The 26,696-nt window shown below is 37.3% G+C and overlaps 1 protein-coding gene and 1 pseudogene across 2 annotated transcripts in view; both read right to left on the reverse strand.

Moving 5' to 3' along the window:
- The window catches only part of SMC6 (structural maintenance of chromosomes 6), a 78,857-nt gene that overhangs the window by 2,945 nt on the left and 49,216 nt on the right, over window positions 1-26,696 (reverse strand). The window contains exons 21-25 of one of the 2 annotated variants that reach the window (XM_058682585.1): window positions 13,507-13,644; window positions 12,368-12,513; window positions 8,670-8,795; window positions 5,061-5,166; window positions 2,196-2,348 (exon numbers count right to left, since the gene is read on the reverse strand). In XM_058682585.1, coding sequence (XP_058538568.1) covers window positions 2,196-2,348; window positions 5,061-5,166; window positions 8,670-8,795; window positions 12,368-12,513; window positions 13,507-13,644 — 669 coding nt within the window. The remainder of the gene's footprint in view (window positions 1-2,195; window positions 2,349-5,060; window positions 5,167-8,669; window positions 8,796-12,367; window positions 12,514-13,506; window positions 13,645-26,696) is intronic. The other variant, XM_058682586.1, reaches the window with a different exon arrangement.
- LOC131484402 (RAD51-associated protein 1-like) lies at window positions 14,861-18,191 on the reverse strand (annotated as a pseudogene).

Consider the following 26,696-nt stretch of genomic DNA (forward strand, 5'->3'; position numbering starts at 1 on the left):
TGCCCCTCCCCTGTTTGTGCTCTCTTTCTCTCTCTCAAGAATAAATAAACACTAAAAATTTTTTTAAAAAAGAACCACTAAGTTTCTAAAAGAGAAAGAACAGAATTAAATTTGACAAATAAGATAAGAGATAAGGCTGCAAAATGGCATTTTGGACAAAATCACTGCATGGAAAGAACACTCATCTTCTGCGATTTGTGACTTAGCTCTGAAGCCAATTCTCAGAAGAATTTCTAAGCAATCGCAGCAATGTTATCACGGGGAAAAAATGACACTGAAGGATTAAACAGGATTAAAATGCTCCATGAATGAGCATTTTCTAAATACTTATGGGCCAGGCATCAGACAGGTAGAAATATGATCAAGCCATAGTTGGTAACTTCCAAAAAAGGTATAATTTGGTAGAAGATTCAGACATGAGAATAGGAGATGGCAACAGAATGAAAATGTATAAAAATCTATGTAATAGTAAATGTATATAGTACAAATTACATAATAATATATTCTATAATATAAAAAATAAAAATAACAGTGTGAATTGGTGTAGGGTGGTAGCAAAGGAGTTCTGAGAGGTTCCTAATTCTGCCTGGTGTTCACAAAGGTGACATAAAGGTGACATCCAAACCAAGCCTTGAAAGGTGAGTAGACAAAGGGGGGCACAACACGCAGAGGCGCATTGTTTAAAAATCGTAAGTAGTTAGGAAAGCCACAAAGTGGGTAGATACTCCATCAGGAAGGGTCTCACAGATACCCAAAGAACTAAACCTTTATCCCAGATAATTCACCACCACAGAGTTCCAAACAAGTGAGTGACCATGATCGGATTCATTTTAGAAATATAAACCTGGCAAAACAGTGAGGAAGGAACCAAGGAAGAAGCAAGATTCAAGTCTGGACGTCTGTACAGGAGGCAGTTATGACAGGCAGGGGGTGAGGAGACAGGGACAAGTAACAGGAAGGAGCAGAGACTCGAAAGGTCAGATGTGACTGTGACGGGCAAATGAAAAGGAAGGGAGGATCACAGATACATCAAAGGTATCCTAGCAAGGTAACTGGGCGGGTAATGGCTATTGGCCACCAATCAAGGTAGGGGATTCAGGAAAAGGAAGAGGCTCTGAGTGGAAGACTTGCTGAGTGTGAGGCGTGGTCATGCCAGATGACATCGAAACTGTTGGGCATATGGGTCTGGAGTGCGAGAGAGGGGCCAGGATGAGACACTCAGATTTGCTGGTATCCAAATGTAAGTGGTAGTGTTGGTGGCAGTTAGAGTGTGTTTGTGTGTGTGTGTGGGGGGGGGGGGTTGGGGGGGGGTGTAGCATGAAGACGTACACAGGGTATGGTATCCAGGAAAATCAACAACAGTATCAAAAACAGACAAAGAGGACCTCACACATTTCAGAACAGCAGCTTGGAACACACCAGAACCAGGAAAGAGGAGAGCAGAAGCTGGCCAGAATGCACATTATAAGAGATGCAGGATAGGTCTGTGGTGTCAACTCCTTCAAAGAATTAAAATAATACTAAAAGTTCATTTGTGATCTTTGCTAAACAAGTTTTGCTAGAGTACTGTAGTCTAAACCCAGATTATAGTGGGTTTAGAGAGAATGAGCCAGGAACCATACAGAGGCCGGTTAACAGCCGGTTTGGGAGGGCCTACTCCGTGCCTCCACCTTTGTAAGTGCATTTGCACGGAAGACCTCACTGGAGTCTCACCATAACCCCCTGAGGTAGGAAAGATGAGTAATATCATTTTATACATGAAGAAATTGAGACCCCCAAAAGGATAAATAGTTTGCCTCAAGTCCTTCGGGTAAGTTAAGTCTTAATCCTAGGTTTTTAATTTCGAAGTCAAATGTTCCTGCCCCTTGTGTTATATCTATTGCTCTTCCAAAAAGTGTAGCTGTGAAGAAAGGGAGAAAATCAGCAGTGGCTGCCGTTCGTCCAAACAAGGAATTGCTTGTAACTCTGTGTTAAAATGGAAGATGGAAATAAACTAGGGAAGACGCTGACGGCCTGGATGGGGTCTCTAGGGCAGCAGGGAGAACACTAAAACTCTTTGTTCCTTCCTACCACCTATCACGGACTAAAGTCTCAGGCAGGATCCCTTCTGTGGGTAAAACTAAACAAAACATTGCTTCCTTTCAAAATACACATTTCCAACAACAAAGATTACAGAATTCAAAATTTCACACTACCATATAGACATCAAATTCATCCAAGCATCTGAAAGGAGACTCAGCAATGGACCACAGAGAAAGAATGAAGCAAACTGTGGAAAAAGAACGTTCTCCTCCGGATAAGGCTCTCATGTCATTGAAAGCAGCCCTGTTTCCCTCTCCAGGCTGAACCTGCCAAGAATTAACAAAGAAACAAAGTACAGCAAAAGTCAACTAATGTCTTTACAAAAAACATTGGCTAGAATTAGAAAGAATGAATTTATAGTAAAAAAAAGAAAAAGAAAAAAAGAATAAAATCATTTAGTGATGTGACATCTACTTAACAATATTAATTCTGATCCATGACTGTGGGATACCTTCCCATTATTAGTGTCTTCTTCAATTTCCTTCATCAATGTCTTGTAGTTTTCAGTGTATAGATCTTTCACTTCCTTAAATTTATTCCTAAATATTTTATTGTTATCGGTCTTGTGAATGAGATTGTTTTCTTTATTTCTTTTTTCCAACATTTCTAAGTGCCAAGATAATCTTACATTACTTGAATTACAGTGACATCTAGTGGTTAAGCCTCTTTAAAAGTAATTACTGAATGTCAGAAAGGCAACAGGACCAACTTAGAGGCTCACACTGGCCAAAGAAGAAAAGCAGCAATGATTGAAACATAAAATCTCTTCCAAAAGAGATTCAAATGGGGACAATAAAAAAAGCAATTAATAAAATAAAAAACAAACTCTTTTACACAGTACGCTGGGAAGACAGTATAAAATAACATTAGAGGGGTGCCTGGGTGGCTCAGTTGGTTAAGCAGCCGACTTCACCTCAGGTCATGATCTCACTGTTTGTGGGTTCGAGCCCTGCGTCGGGCTCTCTGCTGCAGCTCAGAGCCTGGAGCCTGCTTCAGATTCTATGTCTCCCTCTCTCTCTGACCCTCCCTGGCTTGCACTGTCTCAATCTCTCTCAAAAATAAACATTAAAAAAAAACTTAGAAGGAATTCTATTTTCATTTGGATAGAATTCCAGACATACATATATACCATACCCACAAGGTAAAAAAGCAGAGCACCATCAGGTTTTCTATCATAAAGTTTTATCATGTGCTTTAGCAGACCTGTAGCTTCACATACTTTCTCTTCCACTGTTTGAAAAATCACCTCTCAAGTAGCATTCCTATCAAAGGGTTATAAAAACATTCTGAAGTTACACACACTGACATTTTACATTTATTATCCATAAGTCTGAATCTGTAAAAATCCAAATGAAAAAGCAACTAAGTAGTAAAAAACCAAACCCACCCAACCAAACAAAATACCTCGCATAAAAGCAAGAACTAAGTAACTAGATACTGTCTTTTGCTCCCAAACTGCATTTTACATCAATCTAATAAACGAAGCCCTAGACTAATTGTGGAGATCTAAATTTTACCCCTGATCCATTACTAATTAGGTTTTAGTTTCCTTATTTATAAAATGAAGACTAGAGAATTTAAGGATTCTTAAAACAGTAATATTCTTTTGAATAACAGGGATGATGATGCAGAAGGAATAGCTTCAGTTGTCCTGCACAATTAGCTCTGAGGATAAATTATCCAAACACTCCTAATATTTTCTCTTTTTCATTTTTATTAGAGTCTAATTCATATACAGTAAGGAACATAAAGCTTAAGTTTTCTGCTCAATTACCTGGGTAATTACTCAGATCAAGACCTAGAGCATTTCTACCATCTCAGCAGATCCCCGGTGCTCTCTCTCAGGCACTATGCAATCCAAAAGGTAACAACTATTCTGACTTTAATCATCACCATTCAACAGGCGAAGTTTATCAGTTTTAGAAGAGTTCTGAAGAGTGGAATTGCTTTCACAGACACTGTGAGACAGGTTTCCAAATTAGTTCTATCAAATTATACTCCCACTAGCCAGGCATGAGGGTTCCAAGCCCACAGTCTCACCAACACAATATATGATCGGCGTTGAGTTTTAGTCACACTGCTAGCAGCAGGACAGTCATTGTTTATGATATAAATTTGTATTTTTCTGATGAAAAACTATATTGGACACTTTTTCATGTACTTATTCACCATTTGGATACTCTATGAAGCTTCTATTTAAGCCTTTTGACCATTTTTAAATGCACAGTCATTCTTTCTCTTAATTATTATTATTCTTTAAAAATTTAGATGAGTCTTATACACATGTACTGTAAATTATTATTTATCCTAAGTATAAAATGAAGTATAATTTTTTTTAAAAATGAAGTACAAATTTATGGCCACTAAGAGCAGTAAGCAATTACTTAAAAATTTTGCCCCAATTATTTGGTTGCTCTTGACTTGGCCACACAATTTTTAATGCAATATCCCATACTTCCTCTTTCAATGCATGCAACTATGAAGGATCCACAAACACAGACCCCACAAAGTTGAATATGGTGGCTTTGCTTATCCAACTGAGGCTAGATCTACGGACGCATTCAGAAATAAGTAAGTGCAGACAATTACATGGGGTAGAACATTCTTCTGAGAAATCCTTTCTTGGATTCCTTATAGTGGCTTCCAGAGAATATGCACTTTCTATAATATCCCACATAATTTAAAATGCTGTATGAGTTTTAAAAAGAAACCTGTGGAGTGGAAAGAGGGTAAACCTTTGTCACTGAAAATAAATTTCCTAATTATCTTCATAGTGGTTTTCAGGGGGGATGTAGCTAACGCTACAATGGCAGCATTAGCTAGTGATCAGTTTAATTTTCAACACTCTGGCAAACACCAGCCTTAAAAGTAAGTTCTTTTGTTTTCCAAAGATAATAGATTAAAACTATTAATGTATTATCAAAAGAAATGCAGCAGCTAATTCTAACGATTAGCATACAAAGAGTTAAGATACTTACTGATATGCTAAGAGTTTCATTCTTATGGTCAAAATTCATTTTCCCGCAATAGGCCCGCTGAGATAGTAAGTTGTCAAAGTATAATTTGCATCGTAAAGTCAAACATCTTAGAATAAAGAAATGGGGCACATTAAAAAGAATATAAAGATATAAAAACTGTATATTCAGCATGATCTTTAAACTAGCATGTAAGACCAGAGAGGGATATGCCGAAATGTTAACACTGGTTGCCCATTTAATAGGTAGGATTCTAAGATTTTTCCCCCCCATCTTTATGTTTTATTTGTGTCTCCACATTTTTACCACTTCATTTCCTTTTACAATAAACAAACATCATAAAATGAATAAAGATGTTATCCCACATTTAATATAGGTCAGCGAGTCCATATGAATATATCAATCATTCAAGCAATTTACATGAGATATCGCCCTAATACAGAAGACATGAATCTTGCCCTCGAGAGATTAAACTCTAGTAGTGTTAAGATAATAAATAAATGGCCTATCCATGTGCTTATCTCCTCTTAACTTTATGGTGACAAAAAAGGGCTCAATCATTCTGTACCTATAATACTTTACCCACAGCCTGACACAATGCAGACTCCATTAATCACATGACATTCCACTGTAAGGAAAACTTTTCCCTTCTTTCTCAATTATTTATTTACTTATTCACTTTTCCATTCATCGGGATGGAGTCACAGATTCTTATTTTATTCTCTGGATTACCATATTCTTGCCCACAAACAGGCAGGCCCAGGTTTCGCCAGTGGGAGCCTCTTCAGGCTGCTTCCTACATTCTTTTATCATGACTCTATGTTTCTTCCAAGCACCTCCTTACTTTCTGGCGTAGCAAGAGGCTCACGTTTACCTTCCCTGCCCAGCTCTGGAATCAGCCATTTCTCCAAGGAGGGAATGGTATTTAGAAAATAAGATCTAGGTGAAAGGAAACTTGGTATTTTTCTTAACAACTCTGCTCCCTAATGAGTCTAAGGCTTGCTTCTTCAGAGTAACTATCAGTTTATTATTATCTCTCCTAATTCCCTTCCTAAACTACATTAAATCTCCATCCCAGAAAATACTGATAGCTTGAGTTTTCTTTTGTGACACAGCAATGACTGCTAGCTGGTTTTCAGAATTTTGTGTTGACATTTCTTTCTTTCACTACTGATATTCATCATGGGATGTCTAAGAGAGATTGTCCTCATAAAATGGCAAGGTTCTTGCCATTTGGTGCCATTTTGGTGGTGAGGAAACATATCAAGGTAATAGACTGTAAGACGAATACTTTTACAGAAAATATTTTATTTTATTTTATTTTTTAAATGTTTATTTTTGAGAGGAGAGACAGAACGTGAGTGGGGGAGGGGCAGAGAGAGCGGGAGACACAGAAGCCGAAGCAGGCTCCAGGCTCTGAGCTACTGGCACAGAGCCTGACACGGGGCTTGAACTCACGAACTGCGAGATCACGACCTGAGCCAAAGTCGGACACTCAACCGACTGAGCCACCCAGGCACCCCCCAGAAAATATTTTAAATACGACACAAAAACAAATCCTACTGCTACTGGAAAAAGAGGCAGAAGTAGGCACTGGATTTACTTAGCCTGAAACAACCAAAACATTGTACAAAATAAATGAAATAAGTTTTCAGACTGGACATCAGATAGTGCAGGCAATTCCAGTCAAAATGATCTCTAAAATATGGGAAACAAATGAATTGGGCCTTATAGATGTCCCAAGTCACTACTTACAGAAAGAGTGAAGGGGGGCGGAAACCCAGGCGGAGCCCAGAGCTTTCCCTGTTTGAGAAGATGGAGCTGGGACTCTGGGGAGGCCAAGGCACTCGGGTTCTTAAAGCCTAGAGAGTGCAGCACAGGGAGAACTGCAGAGGCTAGACACAGGGTGGACAGAGGGCACACTAGTCTCAAGCTGACAACTCTCCCTGCGTATGTGAGGTTGGAGCAAGCAACACCCCAAAGCAGCAGAAGTGATCCCCGCAGACTGCCCAGAGCCAGAACAGTTCACGCTCCCACAGGCAGAAGCTTCCTTCCTCACAAGGTACGCTGCAGTGGAGGACTCCGAAGGGCGCTGCCTCACGGGTAGGAAAGAGCTGGCCCTCGACTAAAGGCTGCTCTGGTCCCACTCAATGGAACTTACAAGCAGCCTCACAAAGATAAAAACAAATCCTACATAATTGAAGTCCTAATAACATGCTTACAAAACTGAAGCACAGATCTCAGGGGCACCTGGGTGGCTCAGTCGGTTAAGCGTCTGACTTCGGCTCAGGTCACGATCTCTCGGTTTGTGAGTTCAAGCCCCGCATCGGGCTCTGTGCTGACAGCTCAGAGTCTGCAGCCTGCTTCGGATTCTGTGTCTCCCTCTCTCTCTGCCCCTCCTCCACTCACGCTCTGACTCTCTCTCTCTCTTTCTCTCTCTCAAAAATAAACATTAAAAAAAATATTAAAAAAAAAACCTGAAGCACACATTTCAAAAACTAACCTATAGTTTAGTTAAGGAACACGGGCCAAACGTGCAAAGCCTATTTCTCTTTATGGAATTATCTGAGTTTCCTCACATGCACTAGAACTAGATGTATTTCTTTAATTCTATAGTCTCATGGGGCTGGCTGGGTGGCTCTGCCAGTTGAGCATATGACTCTTGATTTCGGCCCCGGTCATGGTCTTGTGGCTCATGAAATCGAGCCCTGCGTCGGGCTCTGTGATGACAGTGCAGACCCTGCTTGGGATTCTCTCTCTCCCTCTCTCTGCTGCTCTTTCTCTCTTTCTCCCAAAATAAAGAAATAAACTTAAAAAACAAAAAAAGCACTCTGTTAATTCTATAGTCTCAGGATTATGGAGTTTGGGTATAAAGACTGGTAAAAAGCAGGTCACTGAGGGAATACCATTGGGGAAAACAGAGGTTAAGTGGAAAAAGACTAGGACTGCCTTGGATACCAGTAGGTCAAGAGCCATCCCTTCCTACAACCTATCCTCTGATTTATTTGTTGTTTTTGAATTTTTTTTTGGGGGGGGGGTCAATCTATCCCTGAGAGTATGAATATTTCTAGGTAGTACATACATTTCTCTGATCCTGTGTTCATTCTTTGAACCAATATATTATCAACTTCCTATTATATTTCAGGCACAGTAGTAGGTCCTGGAGACACAGCAGTAAACAAAACAGATTCTACATCCATGGAGCCACATCATTCAATCAGATCGTAAACTGAGATACTGCCTCAACAGGTCCCATCAAAACTTGTATCCCTTAAGAACATGCAGTGTCCAAAAGTAAAAGAGGCTGTTTCAAAGCCAGTGAGCTCCTATTCAAAGGACCTACGTAAGCAGTGACTGAACAAGCCATCTCGAGTTATCTAGTAAAGGGATCTAATAGTGGAAAAAGTGGATAAGCCCACTACGCAAATCCCTTCTAAACCAGAATTCTGATTAAATCATAGGACCCTATGTATCAACCAATACAGGAAGCACTGCAGTTTCTTCTTTAACTGGATTGTATAAAGTTCTTTCAACTGAATTTTATTTATAAAGGACAATGTGAAAATGAAAGTACAAAATTATATACGTGGTAATATTTTTAAATGCACCTACCGTCTAAATTGTTGATATGTTTTGTATCTATGAGTCATTATTTCTTCCAGCAATTTAATAAATCTTTTTAAAGTCCTTACTTTATTATCCAGATCAAGATAGGTTTCTCTTGCTTCTTGGTACAGCCTATTTTATGAACAAAATATTAAGTCAATAAATGCGATTCAAAGAATCACAAAGAAAAGTAAAATCTCAGATATATTTAATGGGAGGAAGGGAGAGTGCAGGAATGCCCAGGGGATCAGCAATTGCAGGTATCCCGTCTCCAGGCACAATACACCCCCAGAATGAGCATGTGCTGCCCTAAAGTGGAAGAGCTGTTAGCAGGGCTGGGCAGGAGAAAAGTCCAGGCCTTGCAGAAAGCAGAGGAAGTAAGTGAGGGAAGTGCCCAGCTGGGGCCCAGAGTGGCAGATCTTAGAAAATGCCAGCAAATATACACCTTCTAAAAGTGAAGTGATCACACCGGAAGGCAAGAAATGTTTCCCTTAGTGACAGATGGCAGTGCAGGAACAGAGAACACAGGGTGAGTGTTAGCATCTGCCAAGCCCAGTCTGAATAAGACAAGGTCAAAGAGGCAGAGAAGGCATGGCCACTCAGCAGTGCTATCACAGAGCGTGCCTGCTCACGGCTACAGCAGGGGAGGGACGGGTCCTGACCAAGTCTGAAAGGCCTGGCCAAGGCTCCACAGTTACCCACCCCACGTTCGTTCGGATGCTCAGTCCAGGAAAATCCAAGTAAAAAATGACTAACAAAAAAGGCACAAGCACAGAATCCACATGCAGATACTTATAGAAAAAAGGCTTGGGCAAGAGCAGAGGACACTCCCAACAAAGAAAGCACATTAGTACAACGTGGTTACAAAGCAGACAAAAGCTATAATCGAAAATCATGAATTAAAACAAAACAGAATATGAGGTAAGTGCTACCAGGAAGGGATGCCCCAAAGCAGAAATAAAAGAACTGCAATAGACAAATCACTCAGAGAACAGACAGGTAAACAAAAGAAGGTGATAAGCGGGTTAAGAGGAGGCGGTGAGCAGGAACCTGCAGAAGCCACGAGGGGGCAGGGGACATGAAGACAAAGTGAGAAGATGCCACACGGAGACAAGAGACAAGAGACAAATGCAGAAAACACTGACAGACACAGAGATCGGGAAAGAGAAAAGCAAAAAACTGGGGAAAAAAGATAACATGGTCAGACAAAATAACTAGAGAAGACAAAGGACATACAACACCTGTGCAACAAAGGCCTAAACAAAGACAAGTAAACAAGAGAACAGAAACTATTTAAAAGTAAAATACAAAAAAAGAAATTTTAAGAAATAAGATAAACCTACAGATTAAAAAAACCACAGCGTACACCAAGAAAAGGATCACGGACTCTGACTCATCAGAAACAGATACTCAGGAGAAAAAGAATTTTCTATCAGGCTGAACTATCCTTCAAATTCAAAAGCTACAGACAAACAGTTCTGAACATGCAAAAACCAAACATTACTCCACACGGCCATTCTTAAGGAAGCAATTATAGGAGAAACAGAATTTCAAACGGCTACACAGCCCTTCAGAAAGAGGTAAAATACAATCTTCACACCAAAAAAAATCACAGAAAAATGAATATACATAAAAAGTTCACAGAAAAAGATATAAATAAATGGTCCTTAAGACATAAACAGATGTTCAGACTCAATATAAGTGAAATGGAAATTAAAATTACATTGAGCTATATTCTTTTCTTAAGGAAATCTACCTGTCAGCAAAAAGAACCAAAGGTTGTCACACACTGTTTACGCTGAGGGGAAACCAGCCTCAGATACACCGCCAATGCCAATGGCCGATGGAAGTGCAAACACGCACAGTCCAGGGGGCGGGTGTGGGGGGGTGGAATCTTCCAACATGGAGTTAATCCTGTTAAAACACCCTGACTACACAATAAGACACATGTGTGCCACCATTTATAACAGCAGATTAGACTTCAACTACCCATCAGGAGATGATTAAATACCATGTAATTATAAAAAGCAATAAGAAAATGCCTATGTACTGATAAAAAAAAAAGTCTCCAAAACATACATTAAAGAAAGCAATTTGTAAAACAGTTTGTTTATTTAGTGTGCTACCTCTTCTATCTGGCAAGAATGAAAATAACATACACCATTTTGCACTTCCGTAAACAACGAAAGCATATTTAATACATTAATTTATCAAGATAAAAAGAGAGAAAAGTGCTGCAGATGATGAGACCAGAGAGGAAGTCAACACCTATCATGGCCTCTCCTTTACACTGTACTTAAAACATGCGAGGTAACACTCTCTCAGGTCCTCGCTTCCAAGATGAGCAAGAGGAGAAGGACTTAATCATGGTCATGTCACACAGGGCCGCGGCTGCCTGCTACCTATCTGCTGCACCCTGGGACAAGGCCAGGAAGAAGTTGGTTACTCAGAACAAAGCAGGGGCCACTGCCATCAGGGACATTTCCGAAGCCAGTGTCTTGGACGCCTGCATGCTTCGTGAGCGGCGTGTGAAACCGCGTCCTGCGGGAGCTGGGCCATTCACAGCAAGGGAGCCTGGCGCCGTTCTCCTGAGGCCCCCTCAGGGCTGAGCACCCCCACCCCGATTTGGGCCCGCGGGTACTGCCCCACGACCTCCCGCATGGCCCACATGAGGAGCCAAGTACTTAAGGACTGAAGAGAAACTGTTTTCTGGAAAAAACTAAACTGGAGATTATACTTTAAAAACCAAACATGTGAGGTACTATTTTAAAGAAAAACTTCCATTTTTGTGTTTCTTCCCATTGTTTCCCACTGTTTTTGAAAACAGGATTGAGATCACTCCTGTTCCTGAACTATTGTATTAGGAAAAGTTCTTCATAAAGTGTAATAGCTGTAATTTTCTCCATAATTCAATCAGCATCCTACAGTTGTACACAATTCCTAATTTTTCAGCTTTATAAATGACGCTACAATAAACATACCTCAGCACAAAACGCTTTTCTGATTTTGGATTATAACAAAATTACTTGGCCAAATTGAAATTTTTGAAGGTATCTGACAAACTGCCTTAACGCTTTTCAGAAAAACTTTAATCATAATCACATCTAACATTTTAGGAACCCTACATATTGTTTTATCATGGACTAACTCATTTAATCTTTATAGCAACCCTATAACTGTAAGTACACATACGTTACACGTTACAGATGAGAAAATGAAGATTCAGAGAGATTAGGTAATTTACAAAAGTAACATACGTAGGTAGTAGAATTACAGTTCAGACCAAGGTACTCTTGCTTGAGAAACTGTGCTTTAACTATAGTAGAGCCTCCATTCTTACCAGTAATATGAAAATATCTATTTCACTGAAATCTCCCTGACATGAGACTATTTTTATCATCCTGACATATATGAAAATGGCTTCTAACAGTTTTGATTTGCATTTCTTTTAATTGCTTGTGAAACTGAACATTTTTGTCTATATGAATCTTAAAGGTATAAAACGGCATTTATGTTAAAATATCACTCCATAATGAGTTTTGTTTCGACCCAGAAGAAAAAAAGTTTATTATTAATGACACATATGAAAAACTAGTTTGACCTGTAGCTATATCCCATAGCAATACTATGTTTATAAACATAGATTTTTTTATGTCTTAATAATATGTATGAGTAATAAAGTAGAAAAGCTACCAACCACGTACCTCATTATTTCCTCTCGATCTCCATGACTAGCATGTTCAGCTTGTATCTTTTGTCTTAATCTATTAATTTCTTTGTCCAGAATTGATGCAGATTTTTTTACTTCAATCCGTTCTGGGCAGATTTGTCTCGCTTGTGACATTTTCTCCTAAGGTAACAGATGTTTAGTATCTTTAAAACTTGTCTTTGACATAATTCATTGTACTACTTGTGTCCACAAACACAAAGTAAAGTTCTGAACTTAGAATCAGAATTTTAGATGTGTTTTAGTTACATTTAGTATCAATGTTATTTCTTTACACCTTATATTGAGACTAGTCTAGACTCATTTATAAATCTTCAACAGAAAATTGCATTACTATACATGACTTTAATAATTTATAAGAGCTCTATATGTTCCTAGGGAAACAAATTTCAAGTAACAGTAATGAAAAGTTTGGCATTTTTATGAGCGAGGTCAGACAGCTTTCTGTATGTTTTAGGATGGCCTCTGAACACCAAATAGTACTGAAAACACAAAGAAAAAGATCTTTGTATTCATAAATAAAAAACCCAAAGCACTTTTACACATAGTAGTTTATATTCATAACATTCCATATAGTAAGTCATAAACAAGTAAGATAATAGATCAGAATTTAAGCGTTCTCCTAAGAAAAGTCAGAATTTATCTCTTCTAGTTAGAGCAACAGTGCCCTCAGCTTCTCTAAAAGCAGAACAGGGCTGCTGCTGACAGCTGTTAACAAGGGTATGTAGCAAGTAGGGGCTGAATTCCAGCCCAGCCCACACCCAAAGGAAGAGGTGACTTTTTCTGACATAAAGCTGCTAACCACTTGCCAAGCTAGGCATTTAAGGAGCTATGTTAGCTGAGTGCGAGTCATTTTCCAAATCACTCGAGGCAGGAGATCAGCCTTGCAGACCAAGCCAAAGTCCTCTTTGTGGTAAGTGGTCTGTTTCAGTGTCCACACCCTGAGAGTTTCCAAGACTATTCCTTTCCTTGATGCACTGAAGCACCTGTTATGCTACATGAAGTGGACAGTCATCGGACTGCTGGTCTATGTTTGGAAATCTGACATTAAGGAAAACACCTGAACAGCTGTGACTAAGGTTATAAACAAAACATAAAAGAAAAATGATGGATAACCTCCAGTTCTTTTTCTTTCATATCCAGTTCTCGTTTCTTTTTATTTAAAGTATCCAAGTGCTCCTTCTGCTTTTCTTCATAATGCCGCTTCCCTCGTTTTTGATTATCCACTTCAGAATCAGCAAGGTTTAATTCATCCTGTTTGAATAAAGCCAAAATAATCTATAAAGAAAAGACTGTTTTGAAAAAACTGCCAGCATAGGTATAAAACTAACTGACAACTCAACAAAGTGGACAGGGTTATATTGCTTGCAGAGTCAAGTGTCAGAGCTCATATCCAAGTGTATGAATAGAAGTGAGGGGTTTCCCTAAATTAAGAAGTCACATTATTATATTCAAATCCTAACATGAAGCCTCCATATGTTACGGTGCTTTCGACCTTTTTTTAGTAAACAAGGTAGTTTTGTGGAAAGCCACATTAGCCTGAAGAGACCTAAAACAAAGAAGTGTTGGATATTTACAGAGGTAGTCTGGGTTTTAAAAAAGTGAGTCAGGGTGGAAGAGAAAAGGATGCAAAGAGATTTAGCACTAAATTATTTAGTCATCATTCTGGAAATATAACCTCACAATTTTGGCACAAAATTTAACTAAAGAAACTATCTCAAGATCACCTTAAAAATAAAGAGTAGTGGACTATGAAAAGGTAAAAGATGCATATTATAATGCACAGTAACCACTGGAAAAGAAAAGAGTTATGGCTAAAAAACTACTAGAAGAGATTTAAAAAAAGGAACACTAAAAATCACTTGGCTAACTCCAAAAGAAAAAAAAAGAGAGGAAATAGGAACCAGAACAATTAAAACATAAATAGCAGCTAACCATTACTTTCAAGATTAAATGCTTTCTTTTTAAGATCAAGTACAAGACAAGGATGTCTAGTTCCATTGCTTCTATTCAACACTATATTGTAGGCTCTGGCTAATTCGATTAAAAGTTAAAAGAGAAATAAAAAGCAGTGAAGATCAGAAAGGAAGGGTAAAACCACAGTTAAAAAGAGACATTATTTATGAAGAAATTTCAAAGGAAAAGTTTTTAAATTAATAAGTTTAGAAAACTCACTCGATACAAAGCCAAAATAAAAATCAGTAATATTTCTACGTTTGGAACACTTTAAACATTAAAACCTATAACATTCACTACAGCACCAAAAACATCAAATATATCCCTGGAATACATACAAAACTCTTAAAACTCAGTAAGAAAGGCGTACAATGCAAGTGAACAAAGGGCAAAGATTTGATCAGACATTTCTCCAAAGAAGATATATAAATGAGCAATAAAAACATGAGAATTTGCTCAACAGTATTAGACATAAGGAAAATGCAAATCAAAACCACAACAAGAACATTTCACATTTAACAGCATGGTTAAAATAGAAACAGCATACAATAGCAAGCGGTGGTTGGCAAGGATGTTGAGAAGCTGGGACACTCAAATGTTGATAGTGGGAATATAAAGTGGTGCACTTTTGAGAATAGTTTCAGAGTTTCTCAAAACGTAGGATAAGTGTGTAGCCTAGCAATTCTACTCCTAGGTATCTATCCAAAAGAAAATCATGTACATGAATGGTCATAGCAGCAGTGCCCAAATGGCTGTCAACTGATGAATAAATAAATTAAATGTGATATATGATTGTGTTTCATTAGACAATACAAAGGCACAAACTACTGATAACATGTTAGAACAGGAATGAACACTGAAAACATTATACTAAGTGAAAGAGGCCAGTCACAAAAGACCACATATTGTATGATTTTATTGACATAAAATGTCTAGAATAGGCAAATCTATAGAAACAGAAATAGTGGTTGCCAAGTTGTTGTATAGGACACAAGTCAAATCATCTCTTTTGAGGAACTGTGAATGGCGTTGTTTTAATTTCAGCCTCCATGTGTTCATTGCTAGTGTATAAAAATGCAATTGATTTTTGCATGTTTATCTTGTATTCTGATACCTTGCTGACCTTATTTATTAGTTCCAAGAGTTTTCTTATAGTCTCCTTGAGGTTTTCTAAGTAGAGAATCATGGCATGTCAAATGGAGAGTTTTATTTCTGTTTAATCTTATTTATAATCTGTTTAATCTTATTTCCTTTTCTTGCCATATTGCATTGGCTAGAACTTCCAATATTAACTACATTAAGTAAGTGTGGTGAGACAATCATTTTTACTTTCTTCATGTTAACTAGGTTTGTTTGATGGTCTTTAATCTGTTGAAGAAATTCTTTATTTCTATCTTTTTGAGACTTTTAAAAAATCATGAATGGGTGAATATTATCAAATACTTTTCCTGCACTGATTGATACATGATTTTCCTTCTTTAGCCTATTAATATGATGGAAAGAGTCTTGCATCTCCAAAATAAGCCCCATGTGGCCACTGTGAATAATACATAAAAAGGATATGTATATTATAATTTGTTTTGTTTGGTTTTGCAATGCATTCATTTAATCATGAAATGTAGACAATCAGAGACACATGGATGTAATGGTATCAAGGAAAAAAGCCTATCAAAATCTTTTCGCTTTTATTAAAGGCTCTGACAACAACAGCTTCATAAAATGTTATGAAACTCTATTTGCTATACAATGAACATCTATTTCTGAGGAGACATATGTCATATAAGCAATGATTTAATGTGTAAAATAACCCTGAATTCTTACTATAAAAATATTTGGCTAAAACATGAAATATCTTTGCAATAAAAATGACAATGTAGCTTAAGTGAGACTTCAGAAATGTCTCCTGGAAAAAGTGGGAACGTTTCCTTTTGCCAGGCAAACTCTGGACAGTTAAGGTTAAGGTGCCATAAATTAGACAAAGCTAGAAAGGAACACCATGTTTCTAGAAAAGAACAGCATGCAACGTGAACTTCTTCCAGGTCAAACTGGCAACCACTTAACAACTTATCATACATAGGAAAAATACAATACGCTCATCAGAAGGAAATGGTATTACAAGATATAAACAAAACTCTTACTGAAGTCTTGAATAGCTTCAGAGAACATCATCACAGACTAGGTAGAGGCAATTTTTATGACATTAAAGGATTCCTTTATATTATGATAACTTCCTTAAATATAAATACAAGTCAAACAGACCTGTAACTCTGTGATCCTCTTAATCAAATATTTGTTTACAACCACACTCAGCTACTAGAGACTTTTGGATGTAAAGGTTTAACTCATACTAATCTGGACAAGCCAAGGCAGAGATTCTGATTTGGAGCCAGTGGGCTCCTGCTACTGTTGCTGCTGCTGCTTCCAGGTATCACTGGTGGGATCCACTTAGGTTTTCAGCTTTCAGTTGATGGATTACGTATTTGGAATGGTTTCCCAGTGGCCTCTAAAGACAAAGAAACCTTTTTGGATGAAGGCTGAGATTCTGATTTCACAGACCTGGAGCAGAGTCTCCTGAAGTCACTTACAAAGAATTATATTTGGATTTACGTTTCTTCTTCAACTGAGGATTTAACCTTTACTTCTTTTTTTCTTAATTTCTTTCACTTTATTTTTCCCCCTGGTGAAGACTTCATCATTATCTTCCCTCTCACTAAAATCAGACTCTTCACCATTTGCAAAAGTCTGGTTCAGAGTCATTAGCACTATCGCCATTACAGCCTTCCAACCCAACCATCTTCCTCTATTGTATCACGGCCTTCGATGTTGCTTTTCTTTTCCCTTGAACACCATGAAAATCATCTTCCCCAGTAACCTTAATCCAAATCTAAATAATCACTGGCTACACTGCAACTGGAGATACGCAGGGACTTACTCGTTGCTTCAGTTTTGCCACTGCCACATTTTTCAATGCTTTTATCGCCTTGTCCGCATCAATGGTGACTGTTGGAAGTTCCTTCACTGACTTCTAAGTCTCACTGGTAGAGCTTGTCATCTAAAGTCATCCTTTTTTTAAGAGATTTTCTTTTGTAGTGGAATATCTTCTTTCTGGAGATTCTTCAGGTTTGGTTTCCTTGTTTCTAGTTTTAACTCCTTTGGTGTTGTTCTGGGTTTCTTATTTAAAGGTGTGGTTGCAAAGCCCTCAAACTGAGTAATTGACCGGTTATTTATGTATCACAGGCAGCACCATAGCCCCCTCCAAAGCTGAAAACGTGCAGCTTTGAATTTCTTGTTCGCAGCAGTCTGTATATTGTTTTTCTAATGAATTGTTTAGTGTCATAAATTTCCTTCTCAGCAATGCTGTATTTATCCATAAATTTTGAAAAATCATCTTCATTTCATTTGGTTCAAAATATTTTAAAATTTCTCTCAACACTTTCTCTTTGGACCATGGGTTATGTAAAAGGATGTTAGTTTCTTTTTTTTTTAATTTTTTTTTTTAACATTTATCACTGAGAGACAGAGCGTGAGCAGGGGAGGGGCAGAGAGAGAGGGAGATGCAGAATCTGAAGCAGGCTCCAGACTCCGAGCTGTCAGCACAGAGACTGACGCGGGGCTCGAACTCACGGACCGCGAGATCATGACCTGAGCCGAAGTCAGACGCTTAACCAACTGAACCACCCAGGTACCCCAAAAGGATGTTAGTTTCACATGTTTGGAGATTATCTTTCTATTAAAAGATCTTTAATTGAGGCTCTATTAAAGATTTCTAGTATGACTGCATTATGATTAGGAAACACACTATATAATTTCAATTCTTTTAAATTGTTGGGATTTTTGTTTTGTTTTGTTTTGTTTTGTTTTGTTTTGTTTTTAATGGTCCAGGAGATGATCTATCTTGGTATACATGAAACAGGCACTTGAAAATAAGGTGTATTCTGTTGTTGGTAGTCTTCTGTAAGCATTGATTAGGTCCAGTAGTTTGATGGTGCTGTTCAGTTTTCTAAATCCTTATTGATTTTCTGTCCTATCAATTGTTGAGGGAATTCTGTCACATGTTGCAGCTCATCTGTTGGTGCAGCTCTGCTGTTTGGTGCATACATTTAGGATTGCTATGTATTCTTGGTGGATTAACCCTTTTGTCATTATATGATGTCCTTCTCTACCTCTAGTAATTTTATTTTGAAGTGTACCTTATCAGATTTTAATATAGGTGCTCCTGCTTTCATTTGATTATCATTTGCAAGATATATAAACTTCCATTTATATATTTTCAACTTGTCTATAGGTTACATTTGAATGGACTTATAGTCTGGTCATGTTTTTGACCTAATCTGCCCATATGTGTATTTCAACGATTTATTTAGGCCATTTACATTTAGTGTAATTATTCATACATCAGGGTTTAAATCTGTGATTTCATTTTTTTTAACTTCTTTTTCCTGCCTCATGTGGGTTACTTAAACATTTTTTAGAATCCTGCTTTGATTTGTCTTTAGTACGTTTGAGTGTATCTCTGTGTACAGCTTTTTTAGTGGTTGTTCCAGGTATTATATATTTATATTATATATATTCCACAACATAGTCTACAAGTCATAATTTTACCAGTTTGATAAATCTTCCTTTCCAGCTTTTCAGGCTTCCTTATTTTAATATAATTGTCTTAAATATTTCCTCTACATATTTTATTTTATTTATTTTTATTTTTATTATTATTTTTTAACATTTATTTACCTTTGAGATAGAGAGAGACAGAGCATGAACGGGGGAGGGTCAGAGAGAGGGAGACACAGAATCTGAAACAGGCTCCAGGCTCTGAGCTGTCAGCACAGAGCCCGACGCGGGGCTTGAACTCACAGACCATGAGATCACAACCTGATCGGACGCAAGTCGGACGCTTAACCGACTGAGCCACCCAGGCGCCCCTTTCCTCTACATATTTTAAAATCATCTCAGATATTATAATTTCATTTGCTTTCTGAACATTTTAAAAATTCAAGAAAAGAAGAAAAAGGCTACTGAATTTGGCTGTATGTTTAACTTGTTTTTCTTCTTTCTTGGTGTTCTAAAATTCCTTCTTTTATTGTTTTCTCTCTATTTAGAGAACTTTGAGCCATTCTGTTAAAACAAGTCTGCTGGCAACAAATTCTCTAAGTTACCCTTCATCTGAAAATGTTTCAATTTTTCTTTAACTGCTGGAAGATATTTATGCTGGACTTAGATTTTGGGTTGGCTGGTGTCTTCATTCAATACTTGAAAATGTGCTACTTCCATATGGTCTCTATGGTTTCTGTTGAGAAATCGGCTATCATTCAAATAGTGTTTTTTCCCATATAGGTGATGTTTCTCTCTTGCTGCTTTTAAGACTTTTTTTTTTTTTGTCTTTAGTTTTCAGAAGTTTGACTATTATGTGTTTTATGGTGGATTATTTTGGGTTTATCTTGTTTGGAGTTCACTCGCTTTCTTAATCTGTAAATTCAGACTTTTTGCCAAATTTGAGAGGAGTGTGGTTATTCTTTCTTGGAGTACTTTTTCAGCCCTGTCCTCTTTGCCCTCTCATTCTGGGACTCCAATGATACAAATGTCAGATATCTTTTTTATATAATTTCACAGGTCTTTAAAGCATTATTTATTTTTCAATCTTTTTTTTTTTTTTTTGGTTTAGTCTATTTTCTCTCTGTTGTTCAGATTTATAAAGGACAAAAAGGAAAAATTATGAACTACATGTTCAATACATGTGATAAATGTCAATGAAACAATATAGTCCCTAATTAGAAAACTTAAATAGCTCAGTATCAACTAAGGAAATTGAATTCATAAAGAAACTACTGTCCACAAAGAAAATTACAGGCCAAGATAGCTTTGCTGGTAAATTCTATTAGACATGTGAAAAAGAAGTAATTCCAAATCTACAAAAACTTTCAGAAGAGGGAAGGGGAACACTTCTAAACTCACTCAATAAGGCCACTTATAGGGGAACCAGGGTCACTCAGTTGGGCATCCAACTTTGGCTCAGGTCATGATTTCAGTTTGTGAGTTAAAGCCCTGTATCAGGCTTTGTGTTGACAGTGCAGAATCTGCTTTGGACTCTGTCTCCCTCTCTCTCTGCCCCTCCCCCACTCATGCTCGCTTGCTTGTGCTCTCTCTCTCAAAAATAAACATTAAAAAAATTAATAAGGCCAATATAGCCATAATAAAAAAAGTCAAACATATCACAGAGAATCAAAGACTAATGAATAAACATGGGTCAAAACTCTTTAAGAGGTTGTGAGATATTTTTACATATATGTATATACATACATATATGCATATACAGTGGACTAATGGACTATTATTAATCATAAAAAAGGACTGAAATCCTGCTATTTGCAATGACAAGGATGGAGCTAGACAGTATTATTATGATAAGTGAAATAAGTCAGAGAAATACAAATACCATATGATTTCACTCATATGTGGTATTTAAGAAACAAAACAAATGAGCAAAGGTGGGGTGGGGGGAGAGGGAAAACAAGAAACAGCCTCTTAATTACAGAGAACAACTTATGGTTACCAGAAGGGTGGGAGGTGGGTGGGGGGATGGATTATAGGTGTTAAAGGAGTGCACTTGTCATGATGAGCACCAGGTGTTGTATGGAAGTGTTGGATCACTATACTATATACCTGAAACTAATATTACACTCTATGTTAACTGGGATTTAAGTAAAAACTTTAAAAAAAATCTTCACTAAATTTTTGGCAAATAGAATTGAATCATTTATAAAAAGGAAAATAATTATGATCATGTAGGGTTTGCCAAGCTTTGTTTAATAGCTGGCAAAATAAAATCAATATTATTCTCCATATTAATGAAAAAAGAAAAAGAAAAACTAGATGATTATGGCTTTTAACAGCAATCCCACACCTAGGTATTTAACGAAGAGAAATGAAAACTCCATTTCACATAAAAACCTACACTTGAAGGTTTATAGCAGCTTTCTTCATAACCATCAAAACTGGAACCATCCAAATGTCCTTTAGGAGGTGAATGGATAAGCAAGCTGTGGTATATCCATATACATTTCAAATACACTATATTACATGAAAGAAGCCAGGCTCAAAAGATTACAGACCATATGATTCCATTTATATGATGTTATGTAAAAGGTAAATCAATAACGATGGAGAACATGACTGCCAGAGGTTAAGGGTGGGGGAGGTTTAACTAGAAAGGGGCAAAAGAAGGGAATTTTGAGGAGGACGACAGAACTGTTCTGTATCTTGAGGTGTTAGGTACACAATTCTGGATTGTCAAAATATGTTAAGTGTACGCCCAAAGAGTGAGTTTTACTGTTTGTAAATTAAAAGACTCATTTTCAAAAGTACTATTTGTAAAATAATACAGATGAAAGAGGAGATCAGGAGCTCTAGAAAAATGTGTTACTCAACTACTGTAATTACTCAAAATATAGCTCTGTCATGATAAAGATGTCAAGGTTGAGGACACATGTGAAAAGTTACATAAAAGTAGTTCATGAAATGTGAACACAAACCAAGCAGTATTTCTAGTATTTCTAAACATTAAATATAACACTTACGTGATTCTGAATTCACGTATAGCTAAAAGTTAATAAACTGATTGTCATTAAGTTTGCATTTACTTACTCCCCCTCATAATTCATGTGAATGGTGGCCAAAACACATTCTCCCTGGTTATTGTGAAAATGGAAACGTGCCTTATATTAGGGGATGCCTTATATGCCTTATACATATAACATGCAATTTCTTCAGAGAATGTGTAGATTGGTGAAAGATTTTAGAAGATGATATATGCACATAGCCATTAATTATGGCAGCTCTCTTAACAGATTACATTCTAGTCAATTTGGACATTTTAAAAAATACACAGATTTCCAGAACTCACCTCTCGAGATTTTATTTTAGTTGGCCTGGAATCCATGAATCTCAATTTTTAAAATGGCTCTTGATTTAAGAACCACCAAAAGAAAGTTCAGACTGGCAGACAGTGTTTTCATTTAGTTTGATATACAAAGACTTCTACACTATTCCTCATTGTAATAGCTCCCAAACTGGACACCCATATGGTCCATCAATAAGTAAATGAATAAAAAATGATATATCAAATACAATGGAATACTACTCAGCAATACAAAGGAGTGAATTACTGATTCAAGTAAAATATGAATATCATAGTCAAAAAGAATAATTTTTATTTTATTCACTTTCAAACCATAGTACAGACATTATGTGCTAGACAGTATGTTATGTTCTGAAAAAGGTCAAACCCCCCAAAAATTAAGAGTACAAAATGTGTGATTCCCTTATATATAATTCTACAAAATGTGTAGAATTACACAGAAATTATACAGAAATAGTAAGCAGATTGGTAATTGGGACAAGGGGGACGGGTAAGGAGAGAGAGATGACAAATGGACATGGGGAAACTTGTGAGTGTGAAGGACACGTTCCTTTCTCTAATTGTGTGGCTTCACAGATTATACACGTCAAAACTTATCAAACTGTACACTTACATGTGTATTTACTATACATCAATTATATCTCAATAAAATGTTGTTGTTTTGTTTTTAATATCCTGATTTTAAGAACCACCAAATTAAACTCCACTCAGTTGTTGGTTTGATTTTTGGGCCCAGCATTGGTCATACACACTGTGATTATCATGGTCAGCCTCAAGAGTGACAGTTATAAACAGAGAAAAACACAAACTAAGACAGCAATAACAGCATCATGAAAGACAGAATATGTGGAAGTATCCCAAAAAGGAAAAGAACTTGTGAAATATCTTAAAAATTGAAAACATTTGCCCCATATAATGCAGGATTTAGGCTACCCTCCATCATAAGAGCACAATTTACTGCATCTTGTTCACGCTGCTGAATAACTATCACCCATGGTAGATGTCTGATTATAAGAGTTCTAGTAAAACTTCCACGGAGGATGGAGATAAGCTGTTCATTTACTTCAAGCAGTTTATTTGAATTTTTATGTTTTATGTAGGAGACATTACAATTAGAAAATAGAGTAACTTATGAAAGAGGATGGTTGAATGCTAAGTTTTCTAATCATTTGTGGTAGGAACTTTGAAACAGTCCCCATATTTGCTTCAGGGAGCCAGAGGGGTAAAATGACCATGAGATCAAAGTGACCTGAGCTGAAGTCGGACGCTTAACCAACTGAGCCACCCAGGCGCCCGTAATTTTTTTTTAAATGTTTTATTTATTTTTGAGAGAAAGAGCACAAGTCGGGGAGGGACAGAGAGAGAGGGGAACAGAAGATCTGAAGCAGGCTCTGCACTAAAAGCAACAAGCCTGATGTGGGGTTCAAACTCACCAACTGCAAGATCATGACTTGAGCCAAAGACAGACACTCAACCAACTGAGCCACCCAAGAGCCCCTTATCTTGGAATTTTTAAAAGCAGAATCACCCTTGATCCAAACAAACTCTCTATATCAGGCCACGTTTGTGCTGGTTAATCTTCCCTCCTGGCAACTGTGGAAAGTTACACACTTAACTCATAAAACAGGATGAAAAGAAACTCATACGATGTTACTCTCCCTTTCTCCACACTTATCATAACAGACTTCTCTTATGTACTTAATAAATTTATGTCCTAGGTACCATCACATTTAAAACTAAAAGGGAAGCAAGAGAGTATTTTATTTCATTTCATCTTATTGATGACATGAAGATCAAGAGATTTGAACAGTCAGTTAACATTCACCCTGGGTTAGATGAGAACTAGGAGGGATTAGGTCTAAAATTAAAGGCTGATGTAGCCCTAAACCTATAGCATTTCTAAGCTTTAAGAAGTTACAGCCTTTTAAAAATAGGCTGGGGTGATAGAAGGAACATAATCCTCAAAAAATGTCATTCTCTTGGATGTCTAAGTAACCAGTTTTATTCGGCAACATTGGACAAACTGCTATAGCATTATTACTGCCACTTGCTTCATATAAATCTATATTAATTATGAGGTTTTAAAAACCTATGAAATATTATCTTATAATTTTTAAATTTTGTTTTTAAATATGTATTTTTCAGAGAGAGAGAGAGAAAGAGCATGAGTAGGGGAGCAGCAGAGAGAGAGGGAGACACAGAATCCTAAGCAGCTTCCAGGTTCTAAGTCAGCACAGAGCCCGACACGGGTTTCCAAACTCACGAACTGTGAGATCAAAGTGACCTGAGCTGAAGTGGGACGCTTAACCGACTAGCCCACCCAGGTGGAATTTTTTGGTAATGTTTTATTTATTTTTGAGAGAAAGAGTACGAGTGGGGGAGGGACAGAGAGAGAGGGGGACAGAAGATCTGAAGCAGGCTCTGTGCTGAGAGCAACAAGCCTGATGTGGGGCTCCAAGACACGAACTGCGAGATCATGACCTGAGCCGCAGTCAGACGCTCAACCAACTGAGCTATCCGGGTGCCTCTTACTTTGGAATACTTAAAAATACAGTCACCCTTGATCCAAATAAACTCCCTATATTGGAAACCGAGAGCCTCCTACTCCAATAATGCAGACCATCTATCTTTGTAGGCTCGATGTGGGCCACACTCCTTGTCTGACAAATTTAACTTGCAACTAAAACTGAAGCATCAAATTTGCAGTGTAAATCAAAACAGACTGTTTAAAGTGAGAAAAATATTCCTTATACCAAAATTTCATGACTATATATCTAAACAGAGTACTTTACCCCTCACCACCCTTGACACAAAATGAACAACTGTCCTACAAGCAAGCAGATGACATCTCGAAGCTGCTAATATATCACGATGGCAGTGTCTCAGGAATTAAATTATTTTGTTAGCCATATCCTGTTGGTCCTGCCGTTATTGATGGCTAATGTGACATGATACTGAGGAGGAAAAGCCTCCTGGCTACCAGCTAACTGCATGCAAGTTCACCGAAGGACTCGCCTCCTGGCTTTCAGTTATTTGCAGCCAGGGCAAAGAGCTAAGATCAAGAATCTTTACTGCGTTCTGCCCATATTTTCTGCTCTTAAACTTATTCAAACTCCCAATCCCAGGAGTTGCATTAGCCTAGAGATAGATACCTACAAGAACAGAATACAGCTTACTCTTCTTTTCTTGTTTTGAATTTTAAGTTGTCTGAGATGAATAATTTAGGTGCAATTTTACTTTTTCTAGATTAACATATTTCATCATTTTGATTTTAAGTCACCTTGTTCAATCCCTTACCCATTTAAAATATCTTTTTAATCTTACTTTTGTTGTCACTTCATTGCTCTAATTCCTGAATTCTGAATTCTACCTAGTCTATTCTTGATGATTTTAATATTTATCTTACTCCTTCTTATCATTTTCTTTTAAAAACTAATTTTGTCCTTTTTTATCCTTTTGCCTTTTTCTTATTTCCTGTATGTAGCAAATACTTTCTTAATTATTTTTCTCAATATTATCTTTAATACATTTCTCTTCCTCACAATTTTAATATTTAAACTTTATATTCTTCTTCATCAGTAAACTTATCAGTCTGTTTTCCGATTTTTCATTCGTATCGCAAACAGAAAAGAGTTAAGCCACCCTGGGTTACAGAGGCAGGCAGGACCCCAGCTCCGGGGCAGCATCTCCAGAGAGACCACCGCAAACAGGGTGTTTGCAGGCAGCACATGCTGCACCTTCCTTTAATATTCTCCCAACTCTAAGTGAGGTCTTCCAAAATTTTCAATGGAGACAAGTAGAGTAAACCTTACATGCACAATTCTTTTAAACTATTAAAATACCTAAATCCATTTTGATTCAGCATACCCCCTTCAGATTCTTTTTTTTTAAGCTTATTTATTTTGAAAAGGAGAGAGAGCCTGAGCAGGAAAGGGGCAGAGAGAGAGGGAGAAAATCCCAAGCACGTTCTGTGCTCTCAGCTCATGGTTCGTGAGATCATAACCTGAGCAGAAACCAAGAGTTGGACACTTAATCAACTGGCCCACCCAGGCACCCAAGATGCCTCGGCCTCTTAAAATACGCTATTCCTTCTTCTCAGACTCTTATAAATAACATTTAAAGTTCTGAGAACAATTGAGCTATTTGTAAAAATGATAATGACAATAATCTATTGATAACTAAGCTAAACAGGGAAAGGTATACTATTTAATTGTTAAATAATTTTATTTCCCTAAATTTGGTTTCAAAGAGCATGTGTTTAAAAAAAAAAAAAAAGTTTTTTTTAAAAAAGACCAGTTTAATTCAGCCTGGAACATAATAGAAACATGTCAATAAACAAGAATTTAGTAGCATGCCATTTCAAGTTGGCTTTTAGATCTAATCTACAACTTTTAAAAAAAAAAAATTTTTTTTAGCATTTATTTATTATTGAGAC

This window comes from Neofelis nebulosa, chromosome 9 (assembly GCF_028018385.1).
Source record: "Neofelis nebulosa isolate mNeoNeb1 chromosome 9, mNeoNeb1.pri, whole genome shotgun sequence".
Classification (NCBI taxonomy): domain Eukaryota; kingdom Metazoa; phylum Chordata; class Mammalia; order Carnivora; family Felidae; genus Neofelis; species Neofelis nebulosa.